A 24,561-nucleotide genomic window follows, 5' to 3' on the forward strand; every position below is an offset into this window, starting at 1 on the left:
ACATGTATAAATGTTGCATTAATATTTGAATCAAAACATAATATCTTAAAGTAACAGGTACTTGAAAGCAGTGTTTCTGAGGTATTAGATATCTGAAGTTGAGTGTTCTTTTGTGTGTATTTTATTTCGGTTTCTTCATCTGTGCATCGGTAAAAGTGCATGTGCTTAGCGGTGGGGAAACTAGCCTTGTTGGGTGCTTTTCAGGTCAAGAAGACAGTAGATCACAGCATTTCATTCTCTCCCAAGACCTCATTAAGTTGATGATAAGGGCATTTTAAAAGGTCAGACACACGACAATGAGAACAGAAGGATCAAACAATTGAACAGATACTTAGGAGAGAACATAGAATTTGGTAATTGATAAAGTGGGGCCAAGGAGGCCACAGCCAGGAGTGCATTCAGAGGAAAGACAGCTAAGAATCCAGTCTCCCTGCCCCTTGGGGACGTGTATGGAAATGCCAGACACAATGGAGGGTGGCTATAAGGCAAGAGGCAGACAACAGGGATTGACTGGAGATCTCCATGTGGAAGAGTAACCCTTTACCCATTCCCACCTGGGAAAGTCCAGCAACTGTGTCCCAGGTGAAACGTGTCCCCAGAAATGTGAATGTCCCCAGAGAAAAGACTCTCCCATGACCCATCTGACAATTAAGTAATCCTCAGCAAAATGAGGATTTTGCCCACTGATTGATAAATCCTACCAATGTCAAGCACAGTTCTCCATAAGTTTTTACTGACTCATTATTAAATATGCATGGACAAGCAAAGCTCCATAGATATTTTAGAAAAGGCTACACCTTAAAAGAGAGGAGCTAAGATAAGCAAGCAAAAACTATAACCCCAAAGGAAACAGAAATTTCAGGAAAAAGAAAAGTTTTAAAAGAGAGCTCTACTTTGTTTCCTCAGAGAGATTCGAGAAAATACTACATCCATAAGACGAGCAGAATGCCATAAAAAGAAAATCAGGGTGTATCAAAAGAGAATTCTTAGACATTAAAATATGATCATTGTGACAAAAAAATCAATAGAAGGACATGGAAGATAAAGTAAAGGATATTTCTTTGAAGAAAAACAAAAGACAAAGAGTAAGAAGAAATGAAAGGATAAGAGTCACTTATTGGATCAGTCAAGGTCCCAAATCCAACTACAAAGAAATCTAAAAGTACAGAATAGAGAAAAAAAGCAGAGAATATTATTTATACCCACACACACTCACATACTGCAAAATAATAACTCAAGTCTGAAAAACATGAAGCTCCAGATTAAAAGACCCTACTACAGGTCTTCATCTCAAGAGCTGTGAGTTCAAGCCCCACATTGGGCTCCATGCTGGGTATGGAGCCTACTTTTTAAAAAGGCCCTACTAAGTGTTCAGCACAATACTAGGTCCACAGTGAAATTTCAGAACACCAAGGATAGAGAGATGTTAAAGCTTATTCTCATGCTGTCTCTCCCCCACCTCCCCCCACCAACACACACATCAGCTGCAAAGAATTGAGAATGTTACTGATAACAAATTCCTTATCAGCAACACTGTAAGCTAGAAAACAGCAGAGCAAAAAGTTACTTGAGGAGGTGGTCCATGCAAAACAAGGGAGTAAACTAAGCTGTATTAAGACATAAAATTTAGTTAAATGGTATTGTTACCTCTGGCAAGTACAACAGGAGAGGCGGAGAGTGGTAAGACATAGTCACTTTTCATTATAAACTTTTTTATAACATTTTTGACATAGGCATGTATTACTTTGACAAAACATTTAAAAATTTTTTTCAAGTAGCACATGTATGTTAAATTAGATTTTAATAGTTTTTTGGATTTTTTTTTAAGATTTTATTTATTTATTCATGAGAGACAGAGAGAGAGAGAGAAGCAGGCTCCCAAGGAGCAGGGAGCCCAATGCGGGACTCGATCCCAGGACCCTGGGATCATGACCCGAGCCGAAGGCAGACGCTTAACCATCTGAGCCACCCAGGCGCCCTTAAATTAGATTTTAAGACTAGAAAAGAGAAATACATAGCTCCACCCTCTCAAACCCAAACTCTGTTAAAATTTTTTAGTCTACATTCTTCTAGTGTAGTCTTTAAATACAGGTTTTCTTGGGGTGCCTGGGTGGCTCAGTTGGTTAAGCATTAGGTCATGATCTCAAGGTCATGATATTGAGCCCCACATCAACCTCCGTGCTTAGCAGTCTGCTTCTCTCCCTCTCCTTCTGCCCCTCCCCATGTGCTATCTCTCTCTCTCTTTCATAAATCAATAAACCTTAAAATATATATATGGGTTATTCTTTTTTTATTTTTTATTTATTTATTTTAGATTTTATTTATTTTTTGACAGAGAGAGACAGCAAGAGAGGGAACACAAGCAGGGGGAGTGGGAGAGGGAGAAGCAGGCTTCCCGCTGAGCAGGGAGCCTGATGCGGAGCTCGATCCCAGGACCCTGGGATCATGACCTGAGCCGAAGGCAGATGCTTAATGACTGAACCACCCAGGCACCCATGTTATTCTTTTTTTTTTAAAGAATCAACAGAGTTGTAATCCTATTGCATATATATTTTGATTTTCTCACATAAACATTTTTCTTATAGTTACGTATGCTTTGTAAACATTTAAATGATTACAAGTATTTTACAATTAGTTATATTATAGCTTACCTAATTTCTATATTTGAATAGTTTATAATTTTTTATCTTTTAAACAATACCGTGATAAATATTTTGCCATAAAAATAGAAGTCTTTGTCAGATAGTCTTTGTCTGAATTTTGCTATTTTTGTTTGGTAAGGCTCCCTAGATTTTTCAGCTCTTTATGAAATCACAGTGTTTGTGGTCTCCGTATCTCTGGTAAGCACCCAAACTCCTTGACCTCAAAGACCATGGTTCCTTGTTTTAATACCACTGTGTTTAGGCAGAAGAAGTGCAAAGACATTTCTGGGAAGCAGCACTTACTGCCTGTACAGGACCCTGCAGAAAGTCATCTTGAGTACTCAGTAAGTTTTGTTGCAGCGAATTAAAAAGGGTCTACTGAAATCAAATGAAAACTGATCTAGATAAAGGATTTATCCTCATCTTAAAACCTTTCAGGATAAAGCTGTGACTTCTTTTTCTTTAGTTTAATAGAAACTTGAAATTCACAATCTGGGAGTCCAAAGGAAGCACTTCAAAACATATTTTGTCTCTTATGTCTGTAAGTGTTTCTGTTTCAGGAGCTCCATTGGACTAGAGCCCACAGGGAATAAGAATATTAGCTAAAATAATTGTAGCCTTATACTCACCACACTCCTTCGTCTGCCATCCTGCAATCAGATACACAGTGACAGACTCAGAAGGTGTTGGTGTAAAGGGCCACAAAGCCACCAAAACAGATGTCATAGATGTTATCTATCCAATATCACATACTCTGCTGATCAAGGGGGAACAAAGTGCTACTCTGCTTGGTCCCAGATAGCTGTGTTGAGAAGGATTCTGAAGGACAATTCCCTTCACTACTAGAAAGAGTGTGTCATCAGTAATTCATGCCTGGCATAAGCATGAAATGAGAGAACATTGGTATCTGGCCATCTGCCACTTTCAAGTCCATTAAGCCTCACTAAAAAGTCTTACTTGACTCTTCTGGTTCTGGTTCAGATTTCTTTATAAGGCTTAAAAAGGCTTACAAGGAAGAATGTAAGGTGCAATAAAAGTTGGCTTAGACCACACCCGTTCCATTTCTCCAAATTGACTAAACCATTAAGTTTGTAATCTGATTACCGCAGTCCGTCTACAGGGCAAGGATTCAGGTACTTCTACCATGGTGACTGACACTCGGGAATTTTTCTCTGTCCCACTGACAACGCGGGCATGTTGGACTGGCAGTCACCTCCAGCACAGCAAGCTATCCTTCAGTGTGTCTTTTACTTTACCATTCAACTTTTTCCTGCTGTCTGTGTTCTTAGCGTGTGAAGACTGGCTCCCAGATTGATGTTCAATCCACATTGAAAGAGAGCTTTTTTATGTCAAAGTATCATTACCTTGTTTGATGTGCAGAGTAGAATGAGTTATCATGAGAAGTAATTGCATAATACCATTTTGTTTTTCCATCAAATTATCTTGTTATTTTGGCTCACCACAAATAGCATGTTTCATATTTCCATGTTTTCCTTCCTCTGTGTTTTCTCTATGAGTTAGCTGATGTCACTATTTTTAAAACTATGGCGATCACTAGTAATCATGTTTTTAAATATAACCTAAAGGAAAGAGGAATTGAGATGCTGAAGATGATGGAATTGGGTGGCAGGAAAAATAATTTGCATACATGATTTTCAATCTGAGGAAAGGATCAGTGATGCTTGGTATTATTGTTCCCATTTTACAGATGAGTACATTGTGCCTCTAAGAGGTAGACATGGGCTAGACTCCGCAGCTACTAAATGGTACGGTCTAGATTTGAACAGAGGTCTGTTTGATACCAACCTCAGGGCTTTTCCCTCTCCACCTTCCCTGAAAGGTGAAGAGTTTAGATCGTAAATGCTGAATGAAAGCCTTTTAGTAACTCATAAATTTTCGAATAAAAAAATTACCACTTTTTCTAGATCTTCTGATTACAAAACTATTCTTAAAAGTTAGCTAATTTGAGGAACAGGCCCATCAATACAGTTTCATGGACTGAGATTATATGGCTCTGCCCTGTGTTATGCAGATTGGGGAAACTGAGGCTCAAGATAGCATGATTTAGCTAAAGACACCAGGCTAATTCATCGCCAAGCTGAGACCAAAACCCCAATCTCCTTTACCTCATTTGGGGAGCTTTGCATGTGGCTTCCCAAAGTTTGTGCTGCTAAAAGCATCAGAAATTCTGTCTTCTAAACTCCAAGGCCATACAGAGAAAGCTGATGTTATAGGCGGGGAACTATATAAAAACACCAGCAAGTCTTTTTTCAATTCAGTAGTTTTTAGACAAGGTGTTGTCTTATATAAAAGGATAAATAAAATAGGAATGGTCTCTAAATTCACCTTTTGTGATAAGACTAACTCCACCTGGGATTTCAATCCTTCCACTCTTTCCAAAATTAGAACCAGGAGAGGAAGCATTTGTCGAGTTCTCTCTGTGCACAAAAATAAACAGGCAACTTACTGTCTCAGAGGCCTGCGGGAGCCTGGCCATATGGGGTGAGGAGGAGGAAGCAGGGTTGGGAGTGTGGGGAGGGAGTACCCATGACTCCAGGGCAGGGTCTGATCTCTAGAACAAGCTCAAGTGTGCAGGGAACATGTGGTGACACAGGGAGGAGTCCCTGCCAGGGGTCAGGGGGAAGATCACTTGGGGACACCAAGTGGCACTGGGTGCAGATGGGAATCCGTTTGTGGGTGTTATTACAGAGTCCTACTTACAGCAGACCTCTGGCCACCGGCAGGGCTCGCTGGGAGCAGACCCAGCTCCGGGGACTTTTCCAACAACAATGGGGAGGCTGTGCCCTGCGGGGAGGCACCATAGGCCTGTCCCAGCGACCCCACCTACCAGACGTGGCTGGCAGTGAAGCACCAGGATGGAAGAGATCCTTGGTCAAAGCTGCCTTCATTCCCTTGACCTGAGTGACAGGGCTCGGTGGACTATCATGTGCTGGTACTCACCCGGCCAGTAACAGCTCCAAAACATGGGCCTGCTGCTGGGACCCTGGGAGGAGGCAGAGAGAGATGCCAGGCAAGGGAGATGGATGAGCGAAAGCATGGAATCACCTAATGGTAGAGTGTTGGCAGCTCATGGAGAGTGACCTCTTCTCAAAATTATCAGAGGTTCTTTGAAGTGCAGATTCCAAGCCTTATCTGAGACAAGCCTAGTGTATCAAACACTCTGCAAGTAGGGCCAGGGAATTAGCATTATTAACAGGTGCCCTAACTGATTGCTAGTTCCACTGCATTGAGAGTAAGAGTCATTCAAGGTTTTGAACCAGGGGAGTGACATGGATGAATGTGCATTTCCCCTCAATTCCTGAGGCCATGGAGAATGCATTCAGGGAGAAGTCTCCGAAGGAAGAGATACTAACTAGCCGGAGAGGCACTGAGCAGGGGCGGGGGTGTGGAACAGGTCAGAGGATGCAGATGAGGAAACCAGAGCTGAACCCGGCGATTGAGTGGACGTGGAGTCAGGTTGAGAGAGGGGTCAGGAGTGACTCTGGGGTCTGGATGTCATGAGCGGCCCTTCCTGTGAGCCCACAGGGCCCCTTGGCACTCAGAAGGTGAGAATCGTTCATCACAGTCCATCCTGTGAAACGTTCAGGAACAAATCAATAAAAGATGATTTCCCTGTAAGATCAAAGTGGAAAATGAACCCCCCCACACACACACACATATACAAAAAACCCTAGAGTGTCTAAGGGGATGCTTTTTAAAATAGTACAGTTTAGAATAAATTTCAACAAAATTGATCTAGGTTTTTTTTTGGCAGTTTTGGCAATTAAAAGGATTCTCTTAGTTATCTGGAATGTTCATTTATAGAGATGCCTCATTTCCCTAATAACATGAGAATATGACCATCCTAGAGCAAAACTTTTAATCTTTAATAAGGGTTAAAGTTGTTATTTAAAGGAACGTTATCTTAGAAGCACTGCATGGAAAGAAAAAATGAGGTTGCATAATCATTTAAATATACATATATATGTATATGTACTAAGAGAATCCAGTGTAAAAGGGTGCCTGAAACAACGCAGGATAGCAAAGCCTTAACGCCAACAATAAAACCATCAGTGGAGGGAGAACCGGAGTGGTCCCGGGGGATCAGTGACACCTGTCAGCGCAAGGCACTCTGTGAAAGTTGGGTTGACACCTGTCCCTTGCAATTTCCCTGGACACTAAAGGCTACTCGCTGCAGGTCTCAGGTCCAGGAAGAAGAGTGGATGGTGTGAGTGGCCAGAAGCAATTTCCTGAGGCCCCTCGTCCTTGAGCTGCTGGGAAGTGTCACTGATCACTATGACGAAGCTGCAGGCAGCTCAGTGTGTGGGTCTCCATGGCTCCCATTCTGCTTCCTTTTGACCTTACACCTGAGTCATCTTTTATTTATGTCCTCCCATAGCATTTCCGTAGGATGGTTGTGGTCAACACCATTCATCAACCTCTAATGGGCTCAAATGGAACTCTGAGATCCCCTGGGACATGCCTTGATCTAAGAAAAGAAAAATTGCTAACGGCACTTCTTAAACTAGGAATGTATGTCTTCCCATAAATTGACCTTGTAGAGATATTTGTGGATTCCAATAGGGAAATGACCTTCATAGGTCCATGCACCTTCTCAGCCCTCCCTGCTCCCACCCCCGCCAGCTGATGTCCTCTGGCCACTCCCGCAAGCTCCAGGCCAAGGTCGCCGGGCACAGAATCATGGCTGTGTATCTTGGCTTTTTCCTTCTGCCATTTGTTCATTTATTCGCTGAATATTTATTGCACCCCTGCTTTTTCCAGGCAGGGTGCTGAGTGCTGGAGACACTGCGAACAGACAGTCTGTGCTCTCATGGACTTCCCACCTAAACAAATAATGACACAGTTCTGATTCAGAGGAAACCATAACGTGAGCTCTGGAGAGGCGCTGTGGGGTCTCTGGGCGGCTCTGGCAGGCTCTGTTGCCCGCCCCCCTCCCGTTAATGCAGGTTTCTGGGGTGGGGTGGTGGCACCACCCAGGGGAGGGTAAGCAAGGACTGTGTATTGGACACATCTCTTGACACCCCCTAAACCATACCAATTTACTTAAGCCCTTTGGTGTGGTATCTCCACCTCAGCAGACAGATCCTCTCCCTCTGATCACCCCTGCCCTGGCCTGAGATCCCTTGTGCTCTGCTGCTCACCTAGCTCCTGGCTCCTTCCCTCAGATGGGGTCCCTCTGACCTAAGGCTTAGATCCCCGGGGTGTCAGCAGCCAGAGGTCACCCGGACTGTGAGGAAGATCAGAGCATCCTCCAGCAAAGCCCAGTCATCCTCCCATACAAGCCTTGATTTTTTCTACGACACGCAAATCTCCTTTTTTCTGATGATAAAAGTAAAATACACATAATAATAGTAGCATTTATATAAAATAATTTTTACTTAAGATATTTTACATAAAACATTTATAATAAAAATGACATTTCAGAATTGAATAAAGTTGAAGTTCAATGTATTCCCACCTTTTACATCTACTGCCAGAAATAACCACAGCTTGGTATTTATCCTTCTAGATATGTTTGTGTTAATGCAAACATATATGTATATCTTCATATTGTCCGACATCTTCATATCGTCCTGTAATCAGTTTTTTTTTTCATCTGAATATTCATGGCGGACACTTTCAGGACAGTACGTGTAAATCCTCCTTAACCTTCCCAGGTGCCCAGGATTTCACTGTAGGATGTACCGTAACTTCTCAGTGAATCAGTCCCCCATCAGTGAACGTTTAAATTCTGTCATATTTTGTTGTAATAATCTTGTAGTAATGAATATCCTTATATAGATGGTCCTCAACTTAAGATGGTCCAACTTAACGATTTTTTGACTTTAGAGTGATGTAAAAGCGATATGCGTTCAGTAGAAACTGTACTTGGAATTTTGAATTTGGATCTCTTCCCTGGGCTAGCGATAGGCAGGAGGAGCCTCCCTCGTGATGCTGGACAGCAGTGAGGAGTCAGCCATGATCAGGAGGGTCCAACCATTCTGCACGCATGCAATCATTTCTGTTTCTCACTTTGTGTACAGTATTCGATAAATTACGTGAGATGCTTAACACTTTATTATAAAATAATCTTTGTGTTAGATGATTTTGCCCAGGCTAACGTCAGCATTCTGAGCACGTTTAAACTAGACTAGGCTAACCTGCGATGTTCAGTAGGTTAGGTGTGGTCAATGCATTTTTAACTTAACATATTTTAACTTCCAAAGGGTTTGTCAGGAGGTAACCCCATCATAAGTTGAGGACGACCTATATACACCTCGGTGTCAAATTCTTCTTAGAAAGAGATTTTGGGTCTAATAACATGCATTTTTACTGGATTTTCATACACAATGAAGTGTTCTTCACCACCCCTCACTTAACCCATGGCTGGATGGACTGATGTACTCCATTTGCTTCTAGTATATTCCTCTCTGGGAGCTGTGGTGTAACCCTGCTTCCCACAGGAGACCCCAGTACTTACCTAGAGTGTTTGTTGCTGAATCTGTTTATTCCAGTTGGATTTGTTATTGTAATTGTGTAATTTATTTAATTGGTATATAAACCAAAGAAGTATGAGAGGGAAAGAAAGAGTTGTTAAAAAAAAAAGTTTATGGTACATTTTTCTGATTCCCAACTTGAACCAAAAAAATTTTTAGTAACTAACCACCTACCCCAATCATATCAGATACAGGGCATCAACTGACTCAAACTTCATCAACAATGTGACCATGTTTTCAAGTTCTGTCCTCTCTTGACCTGCCTTGCCAGTATTGTCTCTGGAAAAACATCCCATGGCTGTTTGGTTTATTTGTAAATTGGGTTATTGTTACTTCTTAGAAATACTTAAGAACCAGGCGTGCCTTTTCTAGGGTATCCAATACGACCCACCTCATAAAAGTTGATGTTTAGCCTTTCTTCTCACCCGCCAAGCCCTTGTAAGTTCTTGTAATGCTAACAGAGACACAATCTTCAACCTCCCAGAAGAGAAGCAGAAAATCTGGAAATCTCAAGTGTTGCCTTTGAAAGTGAGAGAGTATATACAAATATCCTGTCACTCTCCAACCTAATAGGACATTAGAAATCATTTTACAGCCTCTCCAAAATCTATAAAGTCCTTTATGTAACTGCTGTAGGTATTATTCTTTGTTGGATGTATAGATATACAGGGAAACATATTTCTGTAGGGTTAGCTGTACAGCGATCTCTGATTAAGTCAGAATGAATGAAGAATTAAGCCACAGGGCATTCACTCAACAAATATTTGTTAAGTGCCGACCGCATCCCAGTGGGCTGGTAACTTCTGGGATACAGTGGGTAGTGGGTACCCTGGGGAGAAGTGCCGTCAAGATGCTTGTCATCTAGCTAAAGACTTCCAGCCACTGGGAAATGCACCAATGCACTTTACTCAACGGAGCAAGCACTTCTGGAAATGCTCAGACCACATGTGCACCTGGCCAGTGGAACAAGAGGCAAAAAGGCAACAAGAAAGTTTTCTCATGAAATCTGTGAATTCTCTCAAGGCTTGCCCATGTAATTGAAGTATCCATTTCACTTACCCTGTATGGCATTTGACAAAGCCAGACATCTTGCTGCTGTGTTTTCTCTTCTAGGATATCAATGAGTGCATTCTTGAAAACTATCCTGAGTGTTCCAACCCCAGATTATTTTACATCATTCCATATTTTTGTGGACAGCATCCCAGATGCAGGTAAAGACTAACACAGACTCGTGGCATGCTATGGTGGAGAACGATGGCAGGAAAGCCACCAATTGGCACTGTGTGGGAATCTCTTGCATGCCTAGTCTCTCGGCCTTCTGGAATTCAGGTCATGTTTACTGTTAATCTTTAAAGATTGCATTTGAGACTCTGAGTGCCCTCTACATGATGAAATTAACAGATTAAGGTCTGACAGAGGCCTTGGGACCACCCCATCAAGATGTGTAACTGGAATGCCAACTGAACCCTTTTTTTAAATTCTGAACTCATAGCTGTCACTGCTCAGCCCATGAGATAGTAAAGACCAGGGGTGAGCACCCACCCTACTCCTCCATAGTGTCTCTACTCCATCTGCAACTGTTCTTGCCCACGTGCCCTATCTAATTGGGTCTGAAAGACCGGGTGCTCACCCCTGAAAGTTAATAGTGTCTCTCTCAGGAGACATACTTAGAAAAATTACTTTCTAGTGATTGCCCCTCAGCCTTACTTGGATGCAAGACCTTCTGTAGAACATGACTGCCTCAGATAGTAAGGCTCTCAGAGTGTTGGGCTGCCCACCTCCCGCATCAGCATCTCTGGGGCCCTTGCCGGGATCCTCCACCTCATCACAGTCTCTGAAGTGGGGCGCAGATAATTCTGGGGAGTCTAGTCTAGCTACAATTTAAATCCATTGTACTAGACAAACATGTAGCCTTGAGAAGAAATGGCAGTAATGCAAAATGAACATTATCTTCATGTGGGGGAAAATAAACCCTCTACCAGAAGTGACATTTTCCCCCCCAGAGGGAACATTGATGAGAAGGTCAGTGTGTTCCTGAAAAGACCAAGGGAAGAAACCCTTTCTGAAGGGCAGCTCATCCCTTGTCTTTTCTGTTCGCACTCTGATCACTGCTTAATTACCATGGGCGTTGTTGTTGTTGTTGCTTTGCTGAGTTTACCATAACACAGGACTTTGTTTATGGTCCGGATTCTAGGACTAGAAGTGTCAGTTTTCTGCTTTATCATAAACTTCCTGAGTTCAGGAGGCCTCCCCCTCCAACCCTCACCCCTGTATAAATGTCTCCTGGTGCACAGTCAATGCTTCAGACACTGGGAAGATCTGGGGCCAGATGACTTTCTGTCACAGTGAAGATATTTATTCGGAGAAGCATGATTCTAACTCCCTCAAGTATTTTCTTAAATTATATACTTCCTAATCTTGGGGAGAGCACTCGTGGTGCCTTATCCTGGTACACACATGATGATTTCCAAAACTGTTTCACAACATCCCCCGCTCCACCTTGACAATTACTCGAGCTGGGTAGGCTTGCCCCAATTCCCTTGGATGATGGATGCCTGCCAGGCCTGGAGCCCAGCTCCTGTGACTCCTGTCCTTTCCCACTAACGTAAATGCTGTTAGCTCGGAGCTCTGCCTTGCAAATGAGATTAGGCTGTTTTCCTTCTGTAATTTAAGAAAAAAAAAATTGTCTTTAAACTCTTTAAAAAAGAATAAGATGAGCAAACATGACCTGATACCTATTTTGATTTCGATAGAAATACCGTATCAGTACGTTTCATGATTTCAAAACCCCTCGCTTTATTGGTTTGCTCCTTCTATTAAAAAGCCATTCTAATGGCCCCTTGATTAGCGTTTATAGGACCTTACTGCCTGTGTCTGTATCTTCCTTCTAACAAATATTTCGGCCAGGCCCCCTGAGGCCCTGGGCGAGGCAGTGCCAACCTGTGAACATGGTAGAGGTCAGAAGGGGGGAAAGGCTAGTGGCAACGGGAAGACCCCTGGAGGTGGCCACATCAGGCCTGGTCCTTGAAGGAAATGGGATTTGGACTCAATCAAACGGCGGTGGGTGGGTAGAAGAGATACCTTTTCAGCATGTTGTTGCCACATTTTGAAAATGAATCTCTAATTGAAAAATTATTTTTATATCCATAAAGGGAGCCTGGTGAGTGGGCCCTTGAAAGAGCAAAACTGAACGTGAATGAAAACTTCCTGCTTGTGGGGATTCTCGAAGAGTTAGAAGATGTGCTGCTTTTACTGGAAAGATTTTTACCTCATTACTTCAAGGGTGTGCTCAGTATCTACAAAGACCCAGGTAACTCCCTTTGTAGAGGCTCTTTGGCGTTTTGAGGGTTACTCACCTTGAACGGGACTCGGGCCAATAAAGGAGGGAAATCTGTTCATGAAGAGAGGTTGCCGCTGGCTTGCAGAGGAAGGGTAGAATCACGAGCTATCGATGCCAAAAACTGGAGCTTCGGGTCCCAACCTAAACTTGCCATGTTTGAAAGCCCCGATGGTTCCATTTCTCCCTTTGGAAAGTGCAACTGGCAACATCTGCATGGACCTTGTCCTGAGCGTGTTGCCAGAATGCGCCAGCGAACAGACGTGTACATGTTGGGAGTCCACTGATGGAAACAGGAATGTGAAGGAACCACAGCTTAATACCCTTTCTGGGCCCTACTTCCATTTGCCAAAGCACTCTGGCGTATAAAATTTTGGCAATAGAATAGAGGGGCAAATTGAAAATGCAATTATGATTTTACTCTAATAAATGGAGTGGTTTCCAAATAGAAGCAAGAAATGGAATGCAGCAGGGCAATCGCAGAGGTTGCCCATAGAAATATAATTACTTTCAGAAATCCATCATTTATTGTTCTCATCATTACTTGATCCTGAAGGTCAAACAACATCGTTCATTTCCTCTTCTCCTTAATCTGCTGCTGCCACCACAAGCCTTGCATACTTATTCACCGGTCTCTCTGTTGTTTTGTCTTGTCGTCCTGAAATGGGAGGTGGCCTTGCGCTTTGTAGAACTGAGGAGCAGATCGAAAGGTCCCCCAAACGCAGCCCTGCTGCCTCCCGGTCCTCCGCCGGGCAGGGACCCCATGCCACACCCGCGTCGTTGGCACGTAGCGATGCCCACGTGAACTCGGCTTTGCCTGGAGCAGCCCTGGATCCTGTTACCTGAGGTGGCCACCCCCGGGGGTTTGCAGGAGGAACATGGCTGGCGGGTGGGTGCTGCCCGGGTCTCTCAGCTCTGTCATTCAGAGATACATTCCGACACACCTGCATGCAGGACCATGACCGCAGCCCTTCACGCGTGCCCTGCGGGTGTGTCCCCTCAACAGGAAATGGGGTGTGAATAGCTAGAAGCAGAAGAAACCGCGGTCACTTTTTGAAACCAGGCCTTCCTTGGCCCCTTCGACAGTGGCAAATTTAAAGAATTTCAAGAGCCGTGCTGTGACCCATTTTTAGCTCCGGAAGATAACATAAACTGGAGTCTTTGTGCAAGGTGGGGTGTTACTCTAAATTAGACCTTTTTGAAGACCAGGCTTAGATCATTCATTGTTATTTCCACTCTTCTGCGTTGTATTGTAGAGCATGTGTGGGTGCGCACGCATGTGTGGGATACGCAGTGTGAGATGAAAGGTGAGCGAGATCCTGCAGACACGTAGTTGTCAAAACAAATGAATGCCCTCTTGTCCCCACATTTGAGAAGAGTTTTGGTGACTCTACATCACACACATCGTCCGTCCTCAGACCAGGAACTGCTGTCGTTCATGGGTGCCAGAGCCCAGTACGTGGGAAGTCGGCATCTGGGGTGTAGCCCCGAGAACTTGGGTGAGGGTACTTTTATCTTTGTTCTTCTTAAATACAAATAAACCACAAATCAAAACCTTAGCCCAAGGAGCCCACTTACCTGCTGTTGTCAGAATCTACCATCTTGACTTCTCAGCTATTTTCTCCATATTAGCTACGTGACTTCTCAGAAATTGGGCCTTGGTCCCATGATCTATAAGCATGTTAGTTAAAGTAGAACGTATTTCTGAAAACTGAGTTACTGTTAGCTCTTTTGACGTTAGCCGTGATCTTTCCACCTATAATTTCAAGATTTTTGTCCTTTTGAGTTTGGCATAGCGGTATATTAAATCCCCTGAGGCTTGCTGCCTTGGAGAGGGTAAGGGTTGTCTGGTACTCCTGTGTGGCGGGATGAAAGATTTCTATAAGGCCAGAATCGGCACATGACCAGTTCACACAGCCCAGTGGTATCCGTGGTTAAGGTAGTGAAATATGTCTATACTGCCCACGGCACCCACCCTCCAGGTACACCTGCCCCCCCCCCGGCTGCCCCTTATCACCCCCTCCATTCCAACAGTGAAGTCACAAAGGGGGTCATTCATGGGCATGGAGGGAGTCTTCAGAACTCTGGCCTGGGGCTACACTCAGCAGGAGAACTCTGAATTCAGGGCCTGAGTGGAGCTGGTCGCCACTTACTTGGAATCCCACCACCCCAGCATCACAGTGTGCATACAGCAAATCGAACCCTTGAGTGACTGCTCACGGCTTTCCACCATGCTCTGTGGTCTTTTGGGCATCTTCTGGAGAGATTCTTCTGTGGTGACGCTAAAGGCCAAGCAGTCCCACAGCTGCTCTGTCTCAAGGATCGCCATATTCCCTGGGCCAGGGAACAGGAGAGGAGCGCATCCTCCTGGCCCACTTCTCAATACGATTTAGCCTTGATGAAACCGAGGAACCTGTAGTAGGTTCTCGTGGCCAGCACATTGGGGTCAGCCAGGTGAAAGCAAGTCCCTTGAGTGAATTCATACCAGAGCTGCCTCGTCAGCACGTTTAGTCTAAATTCTCGGATTACAGAGCCTGGAAATCATTGCTCTTGTCCTTTATTGAAGAATTTTATAGCTGAAGAGCCTAGAGAACAGAGGGAAGAAAAACTGAAAATCTTAGACACCGAGGGATCTAGAGACCCTTAAATCATTGTAGATTAACCGGCCACAGAGCTGGATTGAGGTGCAGACACTTCACTGGCCATTTTTTTCTTTGGTGCTTGTCCTGTTGTTTTGAAAAATGTAGGTGCGTGCTGATTTTTAGTAAGCCCCCTCCAGCAATACAAAACGTATTTAGACCCGTCTCATTACCGAAGAGAAAGCACTAGCAGCAGTGACTGTTTGGGGAGCTAGTAAAAATAGTAAGGTCTGGTAGTCAAATGGGTTTTTGCTTATTCTAGATAGGAATGATATTCCTTAATTCCTTCCAGATAGTACTGCTTGTTTCCATAACCTACCGCATAAGGAAGTTAATAACCTCCCTACATAATAGTTTGACTCTTTGCCCCTACCTTGTTCATTTCTTACAGGAAAGTATGCTGACAAGTAAATTTGTCACCTACCAAGAATGTTTGAGAAACTTAATTTTTAGGAATTAAAAAAAAATATTTTGTATTAATGTATGCGGTCTATGGAGACCCATTTAGCATATCTCAAAAGAAATTTATACTAGTAAGTACTCAAGAGGAAAATTAAAAAAAAAATGAGTTTTGGCATGTGAATAACCAAGAGAATATGCTCAGATGTTTCTCACCAGCCAGGGGAGGGTAGTTGTTGATGTGGAGGCGAGTACCCCGGAGAGAGCACTCAGTAAACGCCACCCAGCCTTGGCTTGAGTTTGAATTAGGGAGAACCGAGCCCCAGACAGGTATACTGGGTAAGAGGAGCTGACCTCTCTTGTTCAGCCTACACAGTCTGATTTGTTGATTTATTAATCTTGATTATATTGGCTCATTACTTACCTTTTCAAAATGAGAAACTGGAGCCGGTCCAGAGAAGTGGAGCGGCTGATCCATAGTCACCCACCAAAATGTGGAAGTAAGGGGCGGAAATCACCTGTTCCTGAAGCCATGAGTATTGCGTTCGTGAATGCTTTTTCTCCTTTGTTCTTAAAAACTGACACGCTGTGACCCACCAATGTTTTTCTTAGTCATAATTTCTGTAGGAGCTAAAATCACAGTGGTGTTAGAAACCAAAATAAGTAAGTAAATTAATTAAAGACCGAGAACATGTGAATATCTGTGATAGGAACAGTCCTTAAATGAGTGTCCCCTGGCTGAGCAAATCACCCAGCTGTTATAGTTCAGTAGCGCCACCTAGCATCTAGACATTGGAACTGTATGACCTAACGTTAACCCCCATTAACCTTTCTCCTTTCTGGAGACTTGAAAGCTCATGTGTCCAACTCTTTCCCCTTGTATCTTAAAATACTTTCCATTACCAGCGTTACATTAGTATTCATTTTCAACTTTTTTCCATTACAAATGTAAACATTGGTGCCACAGTAGGGAATTTACTAGACTTTTGTGGGCTGCCTTGAGACTCTCACCACCAACTATTACAAAGGAAAAATGTGTAATTCCAAACAAATGACTTATATACTAACTCTGCAGAGTTCATTCATAAACTGGGTGCTTTGTTTTTTTTAAATGTTCTTATTTAAATATTTTTGTAAACAATGATAGATTACAAATTTAAATATCATTTTTTACTATGCATGAATGCTATTTAGACCTCTCAGTAGGAGTACAGTAATGTATGCTGAGTCCATATGCATTGCAGTATTTAAATCTGAGGACATTTACATAGAAAATTATAGCAAATGTGTAGAAGAGAAAATTTAATATAGTATGCTACAGGAAAAATTCAAGTTTTCCTCCATCTCTCAATAAAAATACCAGGCTGGGTTAAAACAAATATTAAGTGATTAAAGCTTGGCCTATGTATCCTAAAGAACAGCCATTCTTTAAGGAAAGAACACTGAGTTGAGAGTTACAGGATCCTCTAAGCCTCTTTCTGCCACGTTCTGCCCATATGACTCAGGGTAAATGCATATTTGGTGGCTGATCTCTAAAGGCTGCATTATTATGATATTAAAGCATCAAGCAGAATACTTTAAGGCTTCATGTTCTACCTTTTGTTGGTTTGCACAATTATAGGGTACTTGCCCTCCTAAAAGCAAGAATCCTTGGACAGCCCCCATTGCCTTGATAATTTCCAAGTTTAGTTATGGTGGCTGTCGCCACCTACAGGGCATGACAGAATCCTAGATGGAGGGTTATTGGTTCAGAATCCTCTCTTGGCTATAGCTAGCGATATTGAGGTGACCAGCTCAAACTCTCTGGTCACGGTGTCCATCCCTTTCTTTCCGTACCATATGCATTTCTGTCGAGAAGAGCACAGAGCACAGAATCTGGAGTAGACAGCCTGGGTGCTAGGTATAATTCCTCTAAGCCTCAGTCTCCCCATCTGTATAAAATGCATAAATAATACAATCTACTTCTCAGGGTTGTCATGAGACACAACTGATCCAATCCATGTAAAGCCCTAAGCCCAGAGCTTCACATATGATAAGAATTAATAATTAGCTATTAGCTTGCCAACCACATCACAGGAGAAAGTGTGAGAAACAGGACATCGGGCTGTCTTCGTAACTTCTACATTTTGAAAGAGAGAGAGAATATATGACGAGCCTTGACTTATTTTGACAGTTATAGCTGACCTATAAAATTGCATCAAATCGTGTTTTTGACTTAAGAGGAGGGGAACAATTAAATTCTGGCTAATACCCTATTTCTGGAACAATTATAGGGAATAAGTGTATTGGAAATATCACTACAGTGACACCTTCAGAAGCTGAAAACACACATCATCCAAGTCATTGAGGATTTTTTTTTTTAGTTATCCATTTGTATGCCCGAACTCTTGCCAGAATTATCAGGGAGTTAAGATTTCAACTTTAAATGAAAGCCTCTGTTGAGATATGATTGGGTGCAATTATCATTAACTTGTGCTGAATGTTGAATTTTTCAGACTGTTATATATCATGGTATTTAGTAGATATAGGATGGGTGTCCAGAGATTTAATGGATTTTATTCTAAGTAAGTCCCTAAGATTCAGTTCTTGAAAAGCCTTTATAGTTTGTTTCCCATGTGCAAAATTCACTTCAGGTTGCTGTTAATAAACTTTGTCCAGCAGGTGGCAGTGTCTCCACTTTCTCAAGGACTTGCCCGTAGTTTCCTGATAGAGTTTGCCTCTGCAGACAGGAGTTTACATAATGCCTGAACACAGATGTATAATTATGCCCAATTTGGGGACTAAAAACGGGATCCCAAATATCAAAAGGATTCCAAGTACAATTCATTGCAGTATTCCAGACTACGTTATAGGAGAGCCATTGTGGTGGGTGAGAGTAGAGGGAGTTTTACAATCAAATAAGTTTATGTAGGTTTAAATATATACATATATTACTGTAAACTCTGGTTTTGTAAAAATAATCCATCATTCTGCAATGTCTGGATTAAACCGATGCTGTCTTTCATCTTTAATTCCCACTGTTATTTCCCACTTCTTATTGCTTTTGTGCTACAACAAAACTCAAAAAATTTCTGGAACCTCATAGAGATACAATTTATGGCTGGGAGGAATTCAGGCTATCCATTTACAGAGACCAATGAAGTTGTTCAAAGAACTCAACTGTCATTTATAAAAATAGGACTCTTCTTGCTATTGGTTCATCTGCCATCGGTATTCTCCATGAAGATTTCTTTGTTTGCCAGCCATGTCCTGGGTTCAGATACTAATCATATTGGTACTAGATTGTGTGTGTGTGTGTGTGTGTGTGTGTGTGTGCGCGCGCGCGCGCATTTGCGTTCAAACAACCAGACTCATTATAGCACAGTAATCTCGGAGTGAATAGCCTTGGGTCAGAAAAGCAGTAACAGTTCGTGAATGATAATAATTTGCATAGCAGTTTACAGTTTCTAAAGCACTTTCATATAGATAGCTCATTGGATTCTTCACAAATCCTCTGAAGTTGAGGAAGACAAAGTCTTTGTCTCGTTTTCTAAACAAGGAAGCTGAGATTCAAGGAGATTGAGCCACCTGCCCACAGTGACCTAAATCCTAAGTGACCACAGACATTCAAGCTTCTGTCCCTGGAACCACCACTGACACCATAAACCTCTGACCTCCTAAAGATTCTTCATATTTAATCACTAACTCAGAGGTTAGCAGGTATTAAGCATATGTATTGCAGTTGAAGGTAAGAGCTTAAGAAGTATGTATACATCTGACCCATTTCAACTATAATTGTTCATTTTATTGGAAATAATAATGACCTTGAATTCTGTATTTTTAAATGTATTTTTCACTTGCTAATTAATTTGCTCTTGCTTTGGTACCATCCCTCCTCCAGGAGAAAGCATCTTCAATTTTATTATTTTAGAATAACAGGGAAATAGGACTTAAGTCACATTGATTTTCTAGTAATAGCTTTCCAAAAATATTTCTCTTCTGTGAAAAGTAGCATTTAAATAGCAGATATAAGCCAAAAATACCAGAAGAATTCAACAAACATATTCAGCAAATGTTTGAGGGTCTGCAATACGCCAGTGATGGGGAAGGGTGCTATAAAGATCAAGAAAGCCTGAGAGCCATCACAAACAGGGCTGGGGAGTACTTCCTAGGGAAAATATTCGTGCCAAGCCTGGAAGGGTACATAGGCTTTCATCAGACGGACATGGAGGGAGGAATCCCAGGTAGGAAAATAACATGAGTGTAGGCATGGAGGGGTGAAGGCGCAGAAGCACCTGGGATGTGGGAGGCACGGGGGTGGTCCAGCCCACGCTGGCCCTTGCCTGCTGACCCTGCCTCTTGGAGCTGGGGGCCCCCATTCCCCACAGCTCAGTCACCCTGCTGCTGAGACAGTCCTGCCCAAGGCAGGAAGAGTATCAGCAGCCTCCACTCTCCGTGTGGTACAACCTGGACCTGGAACTGAGTCACTCATACCAATCTCAGAAACTGTGGCCAAGCCACAGTTACCAGAGGGCCATGTGTCAACCTCCCACTCCCGCCCCCACTTTCCCTGCCTTCTGCCAAGCCTGACCACCACCCAAGGATCCCTCACTTCCTAGCAGTGCCTCAGGAGACTGCCAGGTCCCCAAGTTCCTAGCACTAGGGTTCTTCCTCCTTGCTCTCTTCCCGTCTCCCAACCTAAGATCCAGCCATCCTCTAGGCCGGGGACACCCATTGGCTGCATGCCTGGCACTGGCCCAGGGGCTCCCACCACACGTCTACAGACACCAGCCACTGCCCTGCCTGATCTCCCAGATTCAGCCCTTTGCCCACCAGCAGGGACTCCCTGTCTGGTCCCAGTTACTCCCTGACCCAGGTCTGAGCTTGCTGTGCCCCCAGCACCGCCTCTGGTCTTCATGGCCTCCCTGGCTGGAAGCCCTTGGGATCATTCTTCTAGAACTGTCTCCCTCAGCCCCTGCCCCCACACCACACACCCTGAGAAGTCGATCTCCTCTGAGTCCCAGCCTCATCCTCTGGAGAGCCCTGGATGCCCCCCACAGTGTGGCCAGGCATGGGGGTGTGCAATTTTCTCTCTTATGATTCATTTCCCCAAGCGAAAAGCTGGCTAACAGTATCTGGGCGTGTGGTGAAGGTATCAGCATTCTTCTGTGTTTAGAGGTGAATTTCTTCTACTTGAGAATTTAATCACTTCTCCTTTGAGCAGTTTTTAGTTGAGCTTGACAGGAATATGCTTTGCGTTGAGTAAGAGCATTACTAAAGGGGGGGATTAGTCACCATACATTTCAATTTTTTGGACTTTCCTGATAACTCCACAAAGCTGAAATGCTTCCACAGCCTGAGCAAAGAAGATTAAAGAAAGACCTGACCCCCAGGGGTGATAGTTGATCCTCATAAAAGACCCTGTGGTCTTACTGATCTTTCATGCTCAAACTGCCAACTCCCTGCCCACACCACGGATTCCTGTGGTGATGCGCAGAAGGCCCAGACAGAGAACTTCAGAACTTTGTACCTTGGCTCATGGCCTAGCCTCTCTGACATTCTTTGCTTATAAACGTACCCCCAGCTGGGGCAAAGTACAATCTTTACCCATTTTGCATGACTCAACATTTTACAATGGAAGTTTCTATTTTTGTTCAGCTAAGTCTTTGTCAAATAAAAATATCATCTCCTGATCTGTATTCTTTTTAACACTTCACACATTTTTCGTCAACATAGAATGCTCTAGCTTTTCACATCTTGCAAATGGTGTCAAACTATGAAAAGAATACAGCGAAAAACTCCAAACATACTCTTGCAGAGAACATTGCTGCTTTTTGTGGTTCCTTGTGGGTTATATTAAGCACCTTTATTTCATTGTCCACAAACCCAGGGAGAAAGCCAGCATCATTCCCCACTGATGAAAATAGGGAAGTTTTGCTTGTCAAGTGGAAGTTTCAGATACTCTGACTGGAAAGTCTTAGCAGCCGGTGTTCATCATGTGCTCTGAGGGCCTTGTGCTTTATTGTCACCACCAGACAATGGTGGGGCTGTTTTTCCAAAACATGTGTTCCTAGATTTTACTTCCCTGTTTTTAAACTGTATTTATTAAAGGGATATGTGTATAAAATTAAAAATCCAATAGCACAAAAAGATGTATAATGAAAAGCAGCAGCTTCCTATTCCATCCCTCCCCACCACAGAGTTTGATTTTCCAGAAGCAAATGCTCTGAGCACAGTTAGCTGTTTCTTCTGATAATCACTACACTACTTGTAACTAGTATGCACAGGGTGCTATTTCTTGATTGATTTCTTCGAGACATTATGTAATTTTCTTATTCCACCACCCTCACCTCTACTTCCTCCTCTGTTCCCCATCCTCCTAATATGGTTGTATCCACATTTTAGATGTGTAGTCCTGTTTACACTACTGTGACTATATACATTTTATGGACTGCTGATCCAAATCGTACACCATGGTTATATTTCATTTCTTGCTCAATTGATTGTTTTTCCTGGAATTAATTCTTGCCTCAGTTTTTTAAATTTGTTTAGATTTATTTGTACCTATCAAAATTTTCATATATGCTGTTACCTCCGTTGTAGCAATACTATTTTTGATATTTTCAGTATTATTATCAGATAAGAACATTAGTTCCATTTGCCACCCCTACCCCCTGCCTCCAGGACACCTTCCCTTCTTCCCGCCCAGAGCTCTCTAACCTCCTGTTTCAATCTGGGCTGATTATTCAGAAGCTCCCTGCAACTTCCCTTTAACACACATCTGTATTGGATTCCTGGTCTCCTGAATCCCAAAGATCCTATTTCTAGACTTAATCATTCATTTTACTTCAAGATATTCCCACGTTGCTTCCTGATAATAGGTGTGTGGGAAGTAAATGTATCGAGTCATTGAATGTCTAAAGAGCTTAGTGTTCTATCTCACTTGATTGCCAGTTTGGCTGGATATGGATTTCTTCATACATGAATTCCATTTTTCACTTCTTTCTCTATGTATTTCTCAGACTCTCTCTCTCTCTCTCTCTCTCTCTGGGGTCTTCCCTGTATTCCTCTTATGAACTTTTACAACAACATGCCTCAGTTTGCTGAGTACTCAAGCTTTATACACACACACACACACACATACAGGTTTTATATATGTGTGTATATATATATATTTATAGTTACTTTTTTCAATTTTTTAAACATGCAGTGTTTTATTAGTGTTTATTAGCTTCAGGTGTACAATATACTGATTCAACAATTTTATACATCACCTGGAGCTCATCACCTCAAGTGCAGTCCTTAATCCCCATCACCTATTTAACCCATCCCCCACCCCACCCCCTCTGGTAACCATCAGTTTGTTCTCTATAATTAAGAGTCTGTTTTTTGATTTGTCTGTCTTTCTCTTTTATTCCTTTTGTTCATTTGTGTTGTTCACATATGAATGAAACCACATGGTATTTGTCTTTCTCTGACTGACTTATTTAGCTTAGCATTATACTCTCTAGTTCTATCCATGTCATTGCAAATGGCAAGATTTCATTCTCTCTTTTTGTTAAAGATTTTATTTATTTGTTTATTTGAGAGAGCGAGAGAGAGCGCATGCACACGTAAGGGGCAGAGGGAGAGGGAGAGACAGAATCTCAAGCAGACTCCATGATGAGTGTGTAGCAGGATGTGGGGTTTGAAATCACAACCCTGAGGTCATGACTTGAGCTGAAACCAAGGGTCAGACGCTTAACCAACTGAGCCACCCAGGTGCCCCAAGATTTCATTCTTTTTTATAGCTGAGTAATATTCCTGTGTGTGTGTGTGTGTGTGTGTGTACCGTATCTCTTTTATCCATTCACCAGTCTTTGGGCACTTGGGCTGCTTTCATAATTTGGCTATTGTAAATAATGATGCAATAAATATAGGGGTGCATGTATACCTTTGAATGAGTGTTTTTGTATTCTTTGGGTAAATACCAAGTAGTATGATTGCTGGATCGTAAGGTAGATCTATTTTTAACTTTTTGAGGAACTTGCATACTGTCTTCCGCAGTGGTTGCACCAGTTTGCATACCCACCAACAGTGCACAAGTGTTCCTTTTTCTCCACATCCTCGCCAACACCTTTTGTTTCTTGTATCATTGATTTTAGCCATTCTGACAGGTGTGAGGTGGATCTCATTGTAATTATGATTTGTATTTCCCTGATGATGAGTGATGCTGAGCATCTTTTCATGTCTATTGGCCATTTGTATGTCTTCTTTGGAGAAATGTCTGTTCATGTCTTCTGCCCATTTTTTTTTTCATTCATCAAGTCAGTGTTTATTTATTTTATTTTTTTATTTTTTAAAGATTTTATTTATTTATTTGACAGAGAGAGACACAGCGAGAGCGGGAACACAAGCAGGGGGAGTGGGAGAGGGAGAAGTAGACTCCCCGCTGAGCAGGGAGCCCGATGCGGGGCTCGATCCCAGGACCCTGGGATCATGACCTGAGCCGAAGGCAGATGCTTAATGACTGAGCCACCCAGGCGCCCCTCAAGTCAGTGTTTTACTTGGTAAACATGTCTGAGACCATGCATCCCTGGCTGCTAAGCACCATGGCGGACAGGGCTAGAAAGGTAACAGCTTTATTTTGAGCAGGGGACAAAGACAAGGCAGCACTTTATAGTTCTGCCCATTTTTAATTGGATTATTTGTTTTTTGGGTGTTGAGTTGTATAAGTTCTTTATATGTTTTGGGTACTCACATTTTATCAAATATGTCATTTGCAAATATCTTCTTCCATTCTGTAGGTTGCCTTTTAGTTTTGTTGGTTGTTTCCTTTTCTGTGCAGAAGCTTTTTATTTTGATATAGTCCCAATAGTTTATTTTTGCTTTCTTTTTCCCTTGCCTCCAGAGACAGCAAAGTTGCCACAGCAGATAAATGGTTATTTTCAAGCTTGAATCTCATGTCTTTCATTTCTGGGAATTTTTCTTTTTTTTTTTTTTTTTCTTACATGATTTTATTGCCACCATTTTCTTTCTTTCATTTATGGAATGGTCTTGGTCAGATATTTGAGCCCCCAGGTTCATTT

The 24,561-nt window shown here is 42.6% G+C and overlaps 1 protein-coding gene across 2 annotated transcripts in view; it reads left to right on the plus strand.

The window, feature by feature from the left end:
* The window catches only part of UST (uronyl 2-sulfotransferase), a 331,118-nt gene that overhangs the window by 235,249 nt on the left and 71,308 nt on the right, over positions 1-24,561 (plus strand). For both annotated transcript variants that reach the window (XM_034990976.1, XM_034990975.1), the window contains exons 6-7: positions 10,253-10,350; positions 12,292-12,449. In XM_034990976.1, coding sequence (XP_034846867.1) covers positions 10,253-10,350; positions 12,292-12,449 — 256 coding nt within the window. The remainder of the gene's footprint in view (positions 1-10,252; positions 10,351-12,291; positions 12,450-24,561) is intronic.

This window comes from Mirounga leonina, unplaced genomic scaffold, assembly GCF_011800145.1.
Source record: "Mirounga leonina isolate KUSES-001 unplaced genomic scaffold, KU_Mleo_1.0 Mir_53, whole genome shotgun sequence".
Classification (NCBI taxonomy): Eukaryota; Metazoa; Chordata; class Mammalia; order Carnivora; family Phocidae; genus Mirounga; species Mirounga leonina.